At 39.6% G+C, this 16,885-nt stretch overlaps 1 protein-coding gene across 2 annotated transcripts in view; it reads right to left on the bottom strand.

Annotated features, from left to right (window-relative positions):
• Positions 1–16,885, bottom strand: part of otud7a (OTU deubiquitinase 7A) — a 55,723-nt gene that overhangs the window by 12,041 nt on the left and 26,797 nt on the right. For both annotated transcript variants that reach the window (XM_038268932.1, XM_038268933.1), the window contains exons 4-10: positions 15,307–15,492; positions 14,994–15,212; positions 11,493–11,594; positions 9,436–9,563; positions 7,848–7,960; positions 3,121–3,248; positions 2,883–3,032 (exon numbers count right to left, since the gene is read on the bottom strand). In XM_038268932.1, coding sequence (XP_038124860.1) covers positions 2,883–3,032; positions 3,121–3,248; positions 7,848–7,960; positions 9,436–9,563; positions 11,493–11,594; positions 14,994–15,212; positions 15,307–15,492 — 1,026 coding nt within the window. The remainder of the gene's footprint in view (positions 1–2,882; positions 3,033–3,120; positions 3,249–7,847; positions 7,961–9,435; positions 9,564–11,492; positions 11,595–14,993; positions 15,213–15,306; positions 15,493–16,885) is intronic.

Below are 16,885 nucleotides of genomic sequence, written 5' to 3'. Positions count from 1 at the left end.
GACGCGCGTCAAGGCGCAGCAAAAGGTCCCGCGGCGCGTTTCGAGCAGCAAGCGCAGCGCGTCTGAGCAGCTGAAGCAGCGCGTCGGGCGCGTTTTGGCATCTGACGCGCGTGACGCGCCGCAAACGCGTTGCTGCTCGAGATGGAAAAATTGAATTTTTGCTGCTCGACGCGCCGCGTCAACCAATCAGAGAAGCTGATCTGGGAGCTGGCTGGGAGAGAGACACAGCGCTGATGACACAGACTGCTCTGATCACTTCTCTTAAACAGTTTATTAAAGCATAATTAATTTAAAATATATACATCTGCCGGCAGAATATGTTCGCTTTTATTATTCTGGTGCCTGCAGATCGGATTATTTAGATGAAAAACACCTACCAGCCACCGCGGTAAACCGCGAGGAGGCGACCCGACCAGAGGCTGCTGATTAATGGATTCCTTCTGTCGGCGCACCGCCGGTATGTGGGGGTCTGAGTGGCTCCGACAGAAATAACAGTGGGAGGCAGGATTGTAATCTGGATGAACTGACTCCACTGATGAAGTTTTCAGGTGTATTTTCTCACTTAAAAACATATTAAAACTACTTTATTCCCACTGATCACAGCAAATATAGCTGCAAGGCAGAGAAAGGATAGTGAAGCTCCGCCCAACGCGCGTCAGAGCCACTTTTGGACCGCGCAGCGAGAGCAGCAAAGCTGCTTCAGCCGCGCGTCAGAATTCACTGGTACAAGCAGCAAAAATGAAGCAGCAGACGCGATTTTGCTGCTTTTGCTGCCCCCGGTGTGAACGCAGCATATGCTGCGTTCACACCGGGGGCAGCTGGCGCGACAGAAGCAGCGAGTTTACATGCAAAGTCAATGGTTGACGCGCGTCAAGGCGCAGCAAAAGGTCCCGCGGCGCGTTTCGAGCAGCAAGCGCAGCGCGTCTGAGCAGCTGAAGCAGCGCGTCGGGCGCGTTTTGGCATCTGACGCGCGTGACGCGCCGCAAACGCGTTGCTGCTCGAGATGGAAAAATTTAATTTTTGCTGCTCGACGCGCCGCGTCAACCAATCAGAGAAGCTGATCTGGGAGCTGGCTGGGAGAGAGACACAGCGCTGATGACACAGACCGCTCTGATTACTCCTCTTAAACAGTTTATTAACGCATAATTAACTTAAAATATATACATCTGCCGACAGAATATGTTCGCTTTTATTATTGTGGTGCCTGCAGATCGGATTATTTAGATGAAAAACACCTACCAGCCGCCGCGGTAAACCGCGAGGAGGCGACCCGCCAGAGGCTGCTGATGAATGGATTCCTTCTGTCGGCGCACCGCCGGTATGTGGGGGTCTGAGCGGCTCCGACAGAAATAATATTGGGAGGCAGGATCGTAATCTGGATGAACTGACTGCACTGATGAAGTTTTCAGGTGTATTTTCTCACTTAAAAACATATTAAAACTACTTTATTCCCACTGATCACAGCAAATATAGCTGCAAGGCAGAGAAAGGATAGTGAAGCTCCGCCCAACACGCGTCAGAGCCACTTTTGGACCGCGCAGGCAGAGCAGCAAAGCTGCTTCAGCCGCGCGTCAGAACTAACTGGTACAAGCAGTAAAAAGGAAGCAGCAGACGCGATTTTGCTGCTTTTGCTGCCCCCGGTGTGAACGCAGCATTAGATGCTCTTTGCTGAGTCAGGGGAAACTAGGAGCAGCAATCCACCTGAAACATTGACACAGTGGCCTGACTGTTCGGGGTTCAGCCAGTTGGGACCCAACAGATATAGGGTGAGTCTCTGTGGACAGAATGTAGGATCATCCTGTCTATCTCACATTAGTTGAGACAGGAGATTTAGACCTTACTTCTTTTTATTTAGAGCTTTCAGAAAAAAGGAAATTGACCTTTTTTATCTTATGACTACACAAAACACCCTGCATTTGCCTCAGACTTTGAATAAGAGCAGTACAGATCTGCATAGCTGCTGCTTAACATGATTTGCCACATGCCATACAAATGCACCATGTCAAGGTTTTTTTTCAAAAACTCGCAAGGAGAGTGCAGACTTTCTGATTTTATCACACGAGGACACAGTGTACCAGGATGAAAAAAAGAACACGTCCATCCGTGCATGGGTGTTGTGATAAAGCAGTGGCGGGTTGTCTGGATACATGCACCATCTGGTGGACAACAGGAGAACCTCATCATTTGGGTTAAAGCACCCACTAAAGTGCTGCTTAGTGTAGAATGGTGGGGTTAAGAGGAGGTTCTTCCAGGACTTTAAGGCACATTCAGAGGAGGAGGAAGGAATCGGCGTGCAAAGGTTATTTCTGCCTTTGAGGTGAGGTGAAATGGAGACAGAAACAGATTTGGTCAGTGGCTTAAGCTGAGTTTCACCATTTAGTGGACAGAGTGCCACTCTCTCTGTATCTGCGCTGGACTATCATAACAGAAATGTTGAGATCTACGCTGTTTGTTACTTACAGGAATTCTCTGACCTCAAGGGTAAGCAATGCATCTGCAGTGAGTGGGAGCGCTGGCATCTAAACAGGCCAAAATAAGAGTCTCTCCAAACAGTTGGGGGAGAAGAATCCAAAGCGTTGCGCCCCCTGTGACAGGCTAACGCAAAAAAACATGAGACCCCTCCTTGGTGAAATGAACCTGAAGAAGGAACTTCATATAAGAACGTGCTTTAACAGCATAAGATGCACAGTTTAACACCAACTACTCCCCACTCAATGCTGCCAACTGGCCTCTTTTCATAAAGGATCTCAGGGTATTAGGCTGCCATCCATACATCATTCAGAAAGGAAAGATAGAACCTCTTGCCTTTACCAACTCCTTTGGGTGCTAAGAGATTTTTATGCTGCTGCTATAAGCTTTTTATTCAGAAGATGGCGGCTTACCTTGCTCTCGCTGCTGGTCTCTCTGCTCCATGGACACCAGCGCTGAGAAGTGAGCCTGATCATAGGCCAGGACCAGAGGGGAGCAATGACAGCGGCTCGGAGGCACTTCCAGGGGCAGATAGAGCCCTCCAAATGGGATAGGAGCAAATGCTTCAAGAGAGGATAAGACATAGCAGGGTCATTCCTTGGGTTGTGCTCCTAAGCCAAAACTGTCTGAATCAATTAGCAGTTACCCTACCTTCTCCTCCGGAGTCTCTCAGCATGGTGTCTGCCACCACTACAATTGGCCTGCGTAACACGTGGGCCAGCACAAACACATGGAACTCCTCCAAACTCTCATAGACCGGATCTTCAGAGTTATCCACCCTGAGGAAAAAACACAAAGAAATTAAGGGATCTGTTGAAGTCTGGAAAATTTCTGCTCATGTTTGATTGGTGAGGAGGATACATTTCCACGTTTTAATTTCAGAATGTCACACTTAATTTACAAAGTTCACAATCATATTTAAACCCAGTTAGTAGAATTTGTGGTTGATACTTGTACACTAGAAAATCCAGATATTTATACACTAGAATCCAGAATCTGCTTCAAAAAATCTTGATAGGAAACAGAATGTGACTCCTTTTAGCTGTTTGCTGCATGGATACATGCAGCAAGCCACTAAAACTCGCAGTTTTTATGGCAAGTCAGTGGCGCCACCAGCGGGTGGCCAAGGGTGGCCACGGCCACACTGTGCAATGCCCTGGCCACCCCACTCGCCAGTGTAAATTGTAGTAGCATCAGTTTAGCGCTTCATCCTATTGTGCACAGCCAGCGACCTAACATAAAAAAAAAACATCACACATTAAACCAATATATGAGTGGGTGTTTACTTAAAGGAATAGTACACCCAAAACATGATTAGCCTTCATTTTCTACTCACCCCCATGCTGAACAACACTCTGGAGTACTTTTTTGATATCTCAAATGCATCTGGAGATCTGGGAGGCTTCTTGCTGTCTGCTGACATTCAAATAATGGAGGTCCATGGTGCCCGAGACAGAAAGGTCCATAAAAGTCCACAAAAAACGTGTCAATATTGCTCCATACTGCTCGTCCAATGTATTCCAAGTGTCCTGAGTGGGTAGCATCCAGAATTTACTCGAAAAGAAGTCGTTTAGAATGTTTTTAGAGCATAAACAGTAGTGTATAGGATTTCCTAAAAGGGTGTTCACGACGCTACGGGAACCGCGGCAGACCAAACCAGACGAAAGTGCGCATTCAGCTCGGCAAAGAACTCATGCTCTTCCTCAACACTGAAGTCCTCAGACATTTTTCTTTCGTTGTTTCTTTCTTTGCACAGGTAAACAGCACATTTCTTCTTCTACGCTTGCATTATCGGCAGAGCAGACGCTGAATGCGCACTTTCATCTGGTTTGGTCTGCCGGCTTCCGTAGCGTCGTGAACGCGCAGGCGCGCGCTTTCAGGAAATCCTATACACTACTGTTTATGCTCTAAAAACATTCTAAATGACTTCGTTTCGAGTAAATTCTGGATGCTACCCACTCAGGACACTTGGAATACATTGGACGAGCAGTATGGAGGAATATTGACACGTTTTTTGTGGACTTTTATGGACCTTTCTGTCTCGGGCACCATAGACCTCCATTATTTGAATGTCAGCAGACAGCAAGAAGCCTCCCAGATCTCCAGATGCATTTGAGATATCAAAAAAGTACTCCAGAGTGTTGTTTAGCATGGGGGTGAGTAGAAAATGAAGGCTAATCATGTTTTGGGTGTACTATTCCTTTAAGTCTTCATGATTTCTACAGGCAGGTTTACCACAATAACAGATTCAAAGCCTGAAATTATGGCTTATAGTTTCAGTGTGCCACCCCAAGATTTTTAGTGGCCCCATCTTTCCACCCTTATGAAACATTTCTAGAGGCCCGTGTAACCAAGCTGTTTTAAGACTTATCCTTGATTTCCCATTTCTAAACTTACTCCATCAGGCACTAAGTCTGTAATCTTGCGAGATTTGCCGCGAGATTTTTGAGATTTCAACAAGTATGGCCGCTCACTGTTGTATGTAGCATGGGGCTGGTGTCTCTATGGAGCTGCTGCAGAAACTTCTACCACCGAGGGTTGATGTATTTTTGAGCCTTGTGAGACTCTCTAAAACCAGAACTGGCCAGGTTCCCTTGTTCCCATATATTGGGTGGCGAGCTAGAGACCGGCCTCGTGCCTCAGCCTGGAAAGAAGCGACTGCAACTCCCATCAGTGTGGTAGGACGCACTGCAGCTTGTTTTCCTCAACCCACATGCAGCCACATACTTAGCTTTCAATATCATTCAATCCTTGGTTCACAATCAACCTTTTTGGACAATAATACAGTTTTGTGGGACTATATGAAGTGGAAATTGCAGACCACAGTTTAATTACCAATTCTCTATTTGTTCATTTAGAAAAATTGAACTGGCTTGTTTGTACTTTTTGTGTACAACTGTAAATATTGTAAATATTTTCCTTTTCATATATTACACAATTTTTTGCACCTGAATTCTGTGTGGCGTCTCATTGAGCACATCTTCAAAATTCTCCGAGAGCTGAACTTAGACTTCTGATCAGAATCAGAATCAGAATCAAGTTTATTGCCAAGTAGGTTTGCACTTACAAGGAATTTGACTTGGTGTTGTTGGTGCAGACAAAAAACAAAACAAAATAGCAAAATAAGATAGAATATATATAATATATATATATATATATATATATATATATATATATATATATATACACAGAAGCTATATACAAACAGTAGACTGTGCGTTAATGTAACGCAGAAATCCTGAATGGGGGAGAGAAACATTGTTCAGTGTCACGGGCGGGTCTTGGCCTTGTTGATAAGGCCGATAGCAGATGGGAAAAAACTGTTTTTGTGACGAGAGGTTCTGGTCCTGATGGACCGCAGCCTCCTGCCAGAGGGAGATGTTCCTATGATTATAACTTTTATTTTATTCATTCCTTATATCGGCATTTTCATAAAGAAATGCTACACCCGACTGTGCCAAGTGCCCTTCCTTCCACAGCCAGGGTCGGAACTTGGGTATTTAAGGCCCCGTCCACACGAAGTCAAAACGAACACGAAACGCTAATATTTTCCAGAACGTTTGTCGTAAAGATGGAGACGTAAAATAAATGTGATCGACCACACGAATGCATGAAAACGCTGCAAAATGTATGCCTGGCCTGTAAGTGGCGCTGTGGTGCCAAAGCAAAAATAGGCGAAAACAGGCAACGAAATGTTGGGCATGCGCAGTAATATTTATACAACAACCAAACCGGAAAACCGGAAAATGGCCCTGCTGGTCCATTTTCGTGGTTCAGTCAAATTGAGGTGATGAACTATGTCGTCTACTGTATATTGCTCTGTTCTTCCTGGAGATATTCCAGAAGAAGAAGATTCTGTTGTAAGCCCGACAGCAGGGTGAGTAGCATGAGCAGCAACCATTCAACACAGTACGGCGCCATTGTTGTTGTGATACTGTGTCGCGCATGCGTGTTTAGAGGCGACGCTGTGACGCATGCGCGTAAGAAAAAAATGCGATAAGAGCTTAAAGATGGAAACGCGAAAACGGCGTTTCAAAATCTTCCCACTCTGAAGGCTTAATAAAAAAAAGATTGTTTACAGACCCCCGAAACGCTGGCTTCATATGGATGAGAGGCGCGTTTGGTGAAAGATTTGTGCGTTTAGGCCAGGGTTTGACTTCGTGTGGACGGGGCCTAAGTCAGAGCCTACACCAAAGAGGTACTCTAGGAAATAGAATAAAATTTGCCAAAAGAAAGATTTTTAAAAGCCTGTTGTGACCCGAAAAATAAAGAGGTTTCAAGAAAGGATATGAACCCCTGATTTTCCCTTCTAATGTTTTCATAGACATGTTAATTTAACACAATAGCAGTAAACGGGTGGGGGGGGGGGTGCTGATAGGGAGACAGATAAAAAGCACAGGCAGCGCTCTTGAGTGTGCATCCACCAGGGAAACGGAAGATATGCAACAATTAAGCTGTCAGCCACACGGCCAAATTCTCACTAATAAAGAGCCTCTTAATATGGGAATCCCACTCAGCCTATTGGAAGGCTCATCTCACACTACGACCATTAAACATCCCTAACCTTATTACTCTGTTACAGTCAAAGTTAATGAGAGGTTCAAACCTTCACAATAAATGAGCAAATTGCTCCCCTGAAAGGAACATTATAAGCAATGAAGGGTTTTCTCTTTAAGTCTACTTAAACAACCATGGAGTAAAACTGACTTTTTGTAGAAGCATTAAAGTCTATAGTAACATCAGAATGGAGCTAGGCCACATCAGTTACCATTTCTGCTTCAAAAGCCTTTTTCATAAATAATATTTCCTCTACTAAGATTGCTCTTTTTGTATGAACTTAAATGACATTTCAAACTTGGCTGAAACTTGCTGTTGCTCACATCTTCCCTTGTTCCATCCGCTCAGCAGCTTACATCTTAGAGCTGAAGAATGCGACAACATATGGGTGTTTATTTCAGTGAATATGGAAACAGTCAAACCACAAGGTTTCTCTGCGTGGGAGGAGGAAACCAGAGCGAGTTTCCAATCCGCCTCTGTAGTATGAGAAAAGCCACTCTTACGTTTATTTGTGCAACCGGCTGCAGCTATAAGTAAATCAAACCTAAGAGAGGGAGGTGGTGTCAGGCTCTCTCAGAAGAAATGAAAAGTTCACGTGGCAGCCAGCAGGCGGCATTGTTTCACATTTCTGATTTTGGGGAGGGAGACGAAGTTAGAGTATGAATTTGGGATGTTTCTTTGGCTGCGTTTTTAAATATACTGCTAAAAAAAATAAAACATTAGTAGAAGAAGCTAACATGTTGAAATTAATTTGCATCTGCTTTGTTTTTTGTTGCTTTTTTCTTTAAGATTCTTACATTTATGAAGATTGATGGACTCACCCTCCACTAGTGTTCCCGTTTTTGCTGAGATGGGTGCGAGGCTCGCTGGAGGCCAACTTCAGAAGCTCGTTCCACTCTCTCTCCCATTCCTCCTCTGTGTAAACCAGTCCTGACTGCACACAAACACGATACCAACATTTCAACAATGATTAATCACCATGCCACTATATACAAAGCTAATGTGATCCTTTGTAATGAAATAATCAGGAAACTACCAATTTTTATTTATATTGTGTATACATAAGCCATATTTTGTGAAAATCATTTAAATTGCAAAAGATTTAAAAAAAAAATTTCAATGTTTCATGCAAAAAAATTACATTATAATAAAATTGTAAGGTTTAGAACAAATGATGACGAAAAACTACATTTTCAACAAATCTAAAAAAGCAAATCAATCAAGCTCACCTTAAAAGAAAGTCTAGCTATTTTACCAACTATATTCTAGAAAGTAGATTAAATACATTTTACGGCAAAACGGGGGCAGCAAAATTATGTAATGATAATTTTCCTTTTTAAAGTGTGGCATTAAGATAAGTTTCTACAGTTTAGCTTAAAATGCTTGCATAAATACGGGTATTTTATCCTAAAATGTTTCAGACGTCCCTTCCTAAACTTAAACCAGAACACCTCCTTTCTTTGGATGCATCTTACATACCTGGCACCCCTGGAACACATTTGTAAATATAAACATCTGGACCTCTTTGCTAAAGCAACATTATCTTTGGTGTCACACTGTTCAAAGTGTATTAGGGAAAAATTACTTCAATCCAACATAAGAGCATCAGGAAAAGGCAGAGGAAGTGCAGTGGATTTGGCAGGATTAGTTGAACTGCTAGAGCATCATGTCCACTTAGAATCCCAGAAAACCATTTTTTTTAAGGAAGTGGGGATCAGTTGAGTGTAATTGGAGCCTTTTAAACCAGAGGTTTTCCGTAGCTCATCTGCTGCTTTGCTCTTATTAAAACATCATTTATAGAGACAGTTTTACTATTTAGCACTAGTGGTTTGACTCCATTAAATTTCTTGATCAAATCAGTTACAAGGTCTGTGGTTCATTAATTGCAATTAATCTCATTTTAATTAAAAAAAATATATATCAACAAAATAAATCACCTGTTTCATCTAAAATCCGTACAGAAAAAATAAACATATCACCATAGCAACACATATATGTTTCTAACCCATGGTTTATTTAGGTTACTCAGCCATCAAATTGGTTGAAAGTTTTCATAATTTAGATTTTTATTAGGAACCCCATATACTTTAAGCAACTTATTTGAAAAACTACTTTTTATAGAACCTTTTTTATAAAAAAAAAAAAAAAAAGCTGTCATATGTGGACGCACTGTATATACTGTATATGTCCAAAGCACCTTTTTCTTCATTTGGCGTATTCTTGTCTCTTTTGACTATTTGAGCAGATGTAACGAGTAAATTTCTCCACTGTGAGATCAATAAAGTCAATCAATCAATCAATAAAGTATTCATGTACAGGATTTTGAATAGTCCCGTCACTGAAATGGTGATCAATGAGTTGATCGTGATTAATGAGCTAAAGGTTTTCTAGGGTGGACTCTTGCCGAACCTCCTTGTTCTGCTGCGTTTGTTGCCACCTCCACCTCCTCTTCAGAGCGTCCCTCTCTGCTCCATTCTTCATCATGGCGTACAAAGATTTCCTCAGCATCAGGTCTCTGTCATGGAAGCCCCACATCCCTAAAAACAGACAAAAACACAAGGCTTCATTTGAAATTTCAGGTGAACTTGGACAGAGAAAAGAGGTTCAACTCCTTTAACTCTGCAAAGGTTGTCCTTAAGATGTCTTTTAGAGATGACCTCTGCTTCTTAACTAAGACTGTCCTCCTCAGACAGAGCTTGTCAAACCAGATTACAATAACTTTCATGCTTCTAGACCTCAGCTGCCCTTAGAGTCCTCACACTGGGGTGTAAAGAATCTGAGGAGGCTGTCGTCTCTTTAGCAAAATGTACAGGTGAGTTACTTCACCCTCCTTTTTATCCCTTAAGCTGAACGCTAGACTTTTACACCATTAGCTGCTATATTTGCTTCTAAAGTTGTTTTAGTGCAGCAAAACCTTTCAAAAGAAACCAGGCTTGTCCCCCAGTCCTAAATTTAATTAATTAAATATTCTAAGAATAATTTTTTTTGACATATCTATCTTCGGTTAGGCCCCTCAACAGTATGTATTTTCTCTTCATACGTTCACATGACCAATACACAGTTTTAAAAACACAGGATTCAACTATTGTCACCCATTTTAAGTCTTGCAATGCTTAATCTGCTTACATTCATTTATCACCAGGTTCTTACATAAGTGCAGTTATTTATTTAGGTAAAAAATGATCAAGTATCCTGTCTCAAAAAATAAAAACAGCAAAATATGTTTGAGAAAAATCTTAAACAATTGGAAACAAGCAAGATCGCCAGAGTTTATGATTGAAAGAAGGATGGACACAGCTTCAGCTTCTGGAGGAGGCTGGAGGAGGCTGTCGTCTCTTTAGCAAAATGTACAGGTGAGTTACTTCACCCTCCTTTTTATCCCTTAAGCTGAACGCTAGACTTTTACACCATTAGCTGCTATATTTGCTTCTAAAGTTGTTTTAGTGCAGCAAAACCTTTCAAAAGAAACCAGGCTTGTCCCCCAGTCCTAAATTTAATTAATTAAATATTCTAAGAATAATTTTTTTTGACATATCTATCTTCGGTTAGGCCCCTCAACAGTATGTATTTTCTCTTCATACGTTCACATGACCAATACACAGTTTTAAAAACACAGGATTCAACTATTGTCACCCATTTTAAGTCTTGCAATGCTTAATCTGCTTACATTCATTTATCACCAGGTTCTTACATAAGTGCAGTTATTTATTTAGGTAAAAAATGATCAAGTATCCTGTCTCAAAAAATAAAAACAGCAAAATATGTTTGAGAAAAATCTTAAACAATTGGAAACAAGCAAGATCGCCAGAGTTTATGATTGAAAGAAGGATGGACACAGCTTCAGCTTCTGGTAACTTCTAAAAGGATCTTTAATCCAGTTTCAAACTTCAGCCACTGTGATTTAATTAGAAGTAACAGTTATGGCTTCTGTATTCTCTTGTTTCCAATGTGAGCATTGGAGTGTCTGACAATAAAAACGTGTTACAATTCTGACATGGATTTTGTGGTGACTTCATATAATGTATACAGTATATTTACTGCAATAGATTATAGATTTATTGCTAAAACATTACGACTTTTATTTACATGACTGGATTTCCTCTGTAATCTCCCCACCACTCCCTCTGGCATCAGAACCAGCAAAGTTACATTTACAAGGTTGAAGTAACAAAATATTAGCAAATAAAAAAAAATGCTGTGGGAGATCTATAGTTTAAAAGTAAAAAATAATCCATAGTTTAACTTATATCTTTGATATAGGCATTGTGTTAAGTTAAAATCAGCTACAGTTAGACATGTTTACCTAGTTTATAATCTTATAGAATACAACCACTGTGAAAACGATCTAAGATTGATGCTTTGTCAGACCTATTCCACAGTTATTCTAGAGTCAGGTATTATTGCAGATGGGAATCCACCTCCTTAAATAGTAAAGCTCCATGAAAGGGTTTTTATTAGTGTCTCACCTAAAGAAGCAGCATGCAGGAGGCAGTTTCCATCCCCCGTAGTGGCCAGAGGAAGAAGCTTCTTACAACTGGTGCACATGGTGGACCACCAGTTCAGGCGCCCTGAACACAAATCAAAAATGCAAATTACAGCGATGGGTTATGGTATTCAAGAGTGTTCTAAACTCTGCAGAACCATAAAAGCTCTATTATATAATCAAAATTATGAAGAAAAAAAAACAAATATTAATAAGTGAATATTAGGGAATAATGTTGTTAAGCTTACAACAACGATAGCAAGACAGATTTTGTAACCTGACGAAGGACTAAAAATACATTTTAACATTAAGCTGTAATCAAATGCTGACAATTATGTTTGAAATGTAATTTAGTTTTAAAATAAAGTTTATATCTATTATTAGCTGATGCAATGTTTACGTGCTATAAGCTGAACTCATTTGCTTCTTAGAGCTTTAACTTAAAACAGATTTAGCATGAGTTATCATTATTTAAAGAATTAAATGAAATTAATACATTTGTTTCTTTTAAATATAATAAAATGTTTTTTTTTTTTTTTTTTTTTTTTTTATCATCAAGATCCACCATCGAGACATTTAGGAGAGAACTAACCCTACCCCCCTTCATAAAGAGCTTGGTCTTTATAACTGTAAATCTTAATGATGGCATGACACCTAGATGTGCATCATCACTTGATACAAGTCAAATGGAGAACAAAAGGAGAAAAAAAAACTGCTTCACACATTGCAGTTTGCAGATGCATCTGTAGGTCACATTTCTTTTATTGACTATTTAACGGACATTTGCATACGGAGTCTGCATGTGCGTATGTACTGTATAACCACAGCAGTCTCTCAGAAACCACTTTAAACATTTTTTTACCTAGTTCCCTCACTTTTCTAAGAAAACAGAGAGAGCAATGTTAGTTTCAGAGCCTTGAGCTCTGCATGCTGGTTTCCTGCAGGTGGACCGCACCACTCTAGATAGGGCTAATCTGGATCCATCATTTATTTAACACCCATAACCATGGAGGAATGCCTAAGCCCCTAGTATGGTCACAATTAAACTGCACATGTTCTCTAGCCATTTTATTTTTTCATTTGCAGCTCTTTATTTCTCAGCTAAAATCACTTCCTGTTTATTTATGGTGTTTGCATCAATGAAAAGTCCACATGCAATGTATACGGACAAATAGCAGATGTAGAGAACAGCAAAAGCGGGGGCACTTAACTGTATCACTTCTGGATGATAAAATTATGCTTTTACATAAGGTATATGATATGTTTTTATTGTTTTACAAACAGGGTCTATTTTTGTGCCAAAATCTTTAATATTGTAGATTTAGCATTCACTTTTATTAATGCCTTACTGGTTAAATAGGCCGAAATGTGGCTTCTTTGGTTGTTTTTCCATCAAAGTAAGAGGATTTCATCTGCAAGATTTCAAACTTTGTGGTACTCTTCTCTCCTTCAGCTGTGGAAGTGTCATCTGGGATATAAACCCTTTGGGATGTGGAATGCTTTGAATTAGCTGTTGTCATCCTCCCTTCCAGATGATACTGCTCTGATCTGTTCTGTATCACTGGGTCACTCTCATCCTCTGCATCTGTCATCATCTAAGAGTCTTAATGGAATTTTTTATTGCTTCAGCTCTGTTTGGTTTCAGTTTCATTTCAATGAAAAAAATAAAATAAAAATAAATATATATATATATACTGCAAAGGCACAATGAATATGTGGTATGAAAGGTTCATACAAAAGTATTTATATACCTTAAAGAATATAAAAGTTCTCACATTGAAACCATGAACTTTATTGCCATTTTTTGTTGTTGTAATTTTACTGTTCGACAAAGAAACATAAAATTGTGAAATTAATGGAAATGATGCACTGTTTTAAAATCAAAGCTGGGCATCTTTTTGTATATAGCAAACACCTTTTCTTGTAATATACTGAAAGTATTTTGGGTAGGTCTCTACTAGCTTGCATATTCAGAGACAGAAGTCATTGCAAATTTTGGACCATTTAACACATATGTTAAACTGCACCATTCTATAGTAGCTCGGACTGTATGTTCATGTTGTCTTGATGGAGGTGAACTTCTGGCTTCAAGTGTTTTTCAGCATCTAATGGATTATCTTCAGGTATTGCCAATTAATTTAATTCTACCCATCTGCAACTTTTAACAGATTTTCCCACCTGAGCTGCAGCTCCTCCAAGGTCACCATGGTATGGAGTAAATTTCGTTCCATCATTGTTGCAAGAATTTTAATTTGAGTACCGGTTAAATACAATATGGAAATACATTTTTTAAAGTTTTAATAAACAAAAAAGTCTTGAGAGGAGCTTTGCTGTTTGCTCCGATTTTTCCTTTTTCTAATGTATTTTTTCAAACTTTTTCACAGATTTTATATTTTCACATTGTTTTTATTGACTTTTATGAACTGCATACTTTTTATAAAATCACTTCTAATGGCAGGCTGTCCTCTGGTGTGAGGAATGAAGACATTTTTATGGGCTTTACCAACAACATTGTGTTGATTGATGGCGCATCAAGATTGAGCGTTTGTACTGGACTTTAGATAAAGAGAACATGATCTGTGAAAAAACAATTTGAAAAAAAAATTTCAATTTTAAAAACCCAATCTTGAAAACAGAAACTTGAAAAAAAGAAGATAAAATCTCTAAAAATAAAAGGAAACATTTTTCAAAGTTACACCCCTGAATTGCTTCTTTGTTTTTCTTTTCAAGTTAAAACATTTTGATTTGATTTTATTTAACTTTCATTTAAAAAACATGTTCTACACTGGAAAATAATCCAAATCTAGATAAGTCATTTTTTCTCAAAATAAGTGCATTTGTTCTTGAATTGAGGAGGTAAAAGAGACATTTTTGCCAATGGAACAAGAAAATGTACATTTAAAATAAAAAAAAAAACACAATATCTTACGGTATTTTAAGAGTAAAAATAGTTATTCCATTGGCAAATTATCTCATTTATCTACTCATATTAAGGTTAATTACCCTTAATTTAAGAATTTTTAACTTATTTTTAGATTGTTTTTTTCCAGTGTATGCTTTCAACACAGGTGGAACAAAATTCCCTTAATAGCTTGGCTGCTTCTCTTTGCGCGCCCTGTCCAGTTGGATTAAACATCCAGATTAGCACAAGCTAAAATGCTTCCATTTTAAGATGATAGGTGTTATAGTACTTAGAGATTTTTAAGGCTTATTTTATAGTTGTACAGTATGACCTATCTTTGCTTTAAACTTCTCCACACCTTCTTGCGATTTTATTTGGGCTTTATGTGTATTTTTGTTAGCTAATGTTCTCTAACAAACCTCTAAGCATGTTTTTACTGGATTGATTTACTGGATTTAATTTAGAAATAAAAGGCTCAACTTTGTGTTGCTCTTTTGCATAAAATGGCTGTAAAATCCCAATGGAATAAATGGTTGTAACACAACAAGAAGTCCCTCACATTATACGCCTCCATGGACTTACCCGCCTGTTCCAGAGCCATCATGGTGGACTGCTCTATCAGATCCCTCTCTATGAAGCTCCTAAAGTCCTCGCTGTAGACACTGAGGTCGGGTAGCTGGAATGTGTAAATAGGCATCTCGAGAGGGAACTGCTCGCTGGTGCACTCGTTTGCCACCTGCAGCCGCGCCAAGGAGACGATAGCAGAGCTGGCGTGGGAGATCCCACGGGACAGACGCTTCTCTAAAGGCAAACACAAGCAGGATCGTACTGATAAGACGTAAGCTGAGTTTCATGGGAAAAAAAACACCAACCTAATGTTGATGCGGCTTCATACCTTGTGCATTGTCCTCCTGCTTCTGCACACACGACCTGTCGATCTTGCTGACTCGGGTGGGTGTTTCACGTGTCTCTGGCTGCTTATAGTAGCGGCCCTCATTGAAGACCTGTGGCAGGTTGGCAGTATGGACCTGCCTGAGCTCCTCATAGTCGTTCAGAGCAGCACTCAGGTCCCAGTTTTTACCTGCAGGACAAAACCAAAATCAGCCTCTTATAACAAGCAAACAAAAACAAAATACTCTATATAGTTTGATTTTATTAAAATCTCAAACATGCATAGATTTTAGTGTGCAAGGGAACACCACTGAAGTTTACAGTAAACATTCAGATAATGTAGATAAGTTAGTTTTCTGTAAAAATAAACAAATAAACCCATCATTGTTGACCAGCTTTTTTTGCATTTCCATCCTTTGAATAATTAAAATAATGACAAGTTTTGATTTTTAAATTAGTATTTTTATAAGACACATCAGCACACAGCTACTTCACAAATTCAAAGCTCCTCTAATAGAAAACCTTGCAGCATTTTATCTAACCAGATTTTGAGGCCAGGTGTTTGCACAAATCTAAAGTCAGTGAGGGAGACAGAACCTTCAATATGGTGACAGCGATATCCCAACATGCACAAAGAGACACGCACAGCCGTCTCCTCTGGGTTTTATTCACCAAAAGATAGAAAATAACCATAGAAAATGCTGATAAGCAACCTGGGTGTGTTTGTGAAACAGCATCTGCTAATGATCTCACTGTGAAAGAGCCGAGAGAAGGAAGACGTCGACCTTCCAGACAGGATGTCTCTCTCTGAGAGTCTGAATATGAAAACAAGTCCTGCTAACCAGCAGCTCTCACAGCCATCAATGCAAAACCCATTTCACAGAATGGATTCCAGCAGCATGAGCTACACAAACACAGGCCTAAAACAAGCAGTCCAGCCTGGCAGACATTCACCACTTTAATGCATCACCTTTAAATGCTTAAATGGAAAGCTTTCTTTCCGGACTTTGATTGATATCTGGTGCAGACATGCTCTGCTGAAGCATTAAAATACATCATCGCCATCCATTAGAAACCCTTCAGATGCACTCAACTCTAGATTCTGATACTAGAGATGAAGCATGGACTGGTTTCAAGGTTATACCAAGGTTTTAAAAAACTTATAAAAAAAACTCTATAATACCCTTCCTTCATATCAAAGTTTTTCTTAATATTAGCTTAATGTTAACCCAAAGCCAATGCCATAAGCTAAAAGAAGAGCTCTAAACTTACAATCACAGACTAAATCAGGTTTTGGAAAATATTTCCAAATGTCAAAAATACAAACGGTCGCAGTGAGGAGACTGAAATATTCAATCAATCAATGAAACAACAGCATCTTAAAGCTGCAGTTAACCAACATGGGGTCTGTTAGGGGTCTGAAACTAAAGCAGACAACAGTAAACTGATCTATTTAGCTTTCCACTTTATATATTAATTTTCTAATTTAACATTTATTACTAAATATTTTTACTTGCAATATAAATAAATATTTCCAGGGATGCAACTAACGAGTATTTTGCAAATCGATTTCTCTGTTGATT

This window comes from Cyprinodon tularosa, unplaced genomic scaffold (genome assembly GCF_016077235.1).
Source record: "Cyprinodon tularosa strain WSP-4 unplaced genomic scaffold, ASM1607723v1 ctg71, whole genome shotgun sequence".
Taxonomy (NCBI): Eukaryota; Metazoa; Chordata; class Actinopteri; order Cyprinodontiformes; family Cyprinodontidae; genus Cyprinodon; species Cyprinodon tularosa.
The sequence above is the reverse complement of the archived record's forward strand: the minus strand, read 5'-3'. Positions and strand labels throughout refer to the sequence as shown.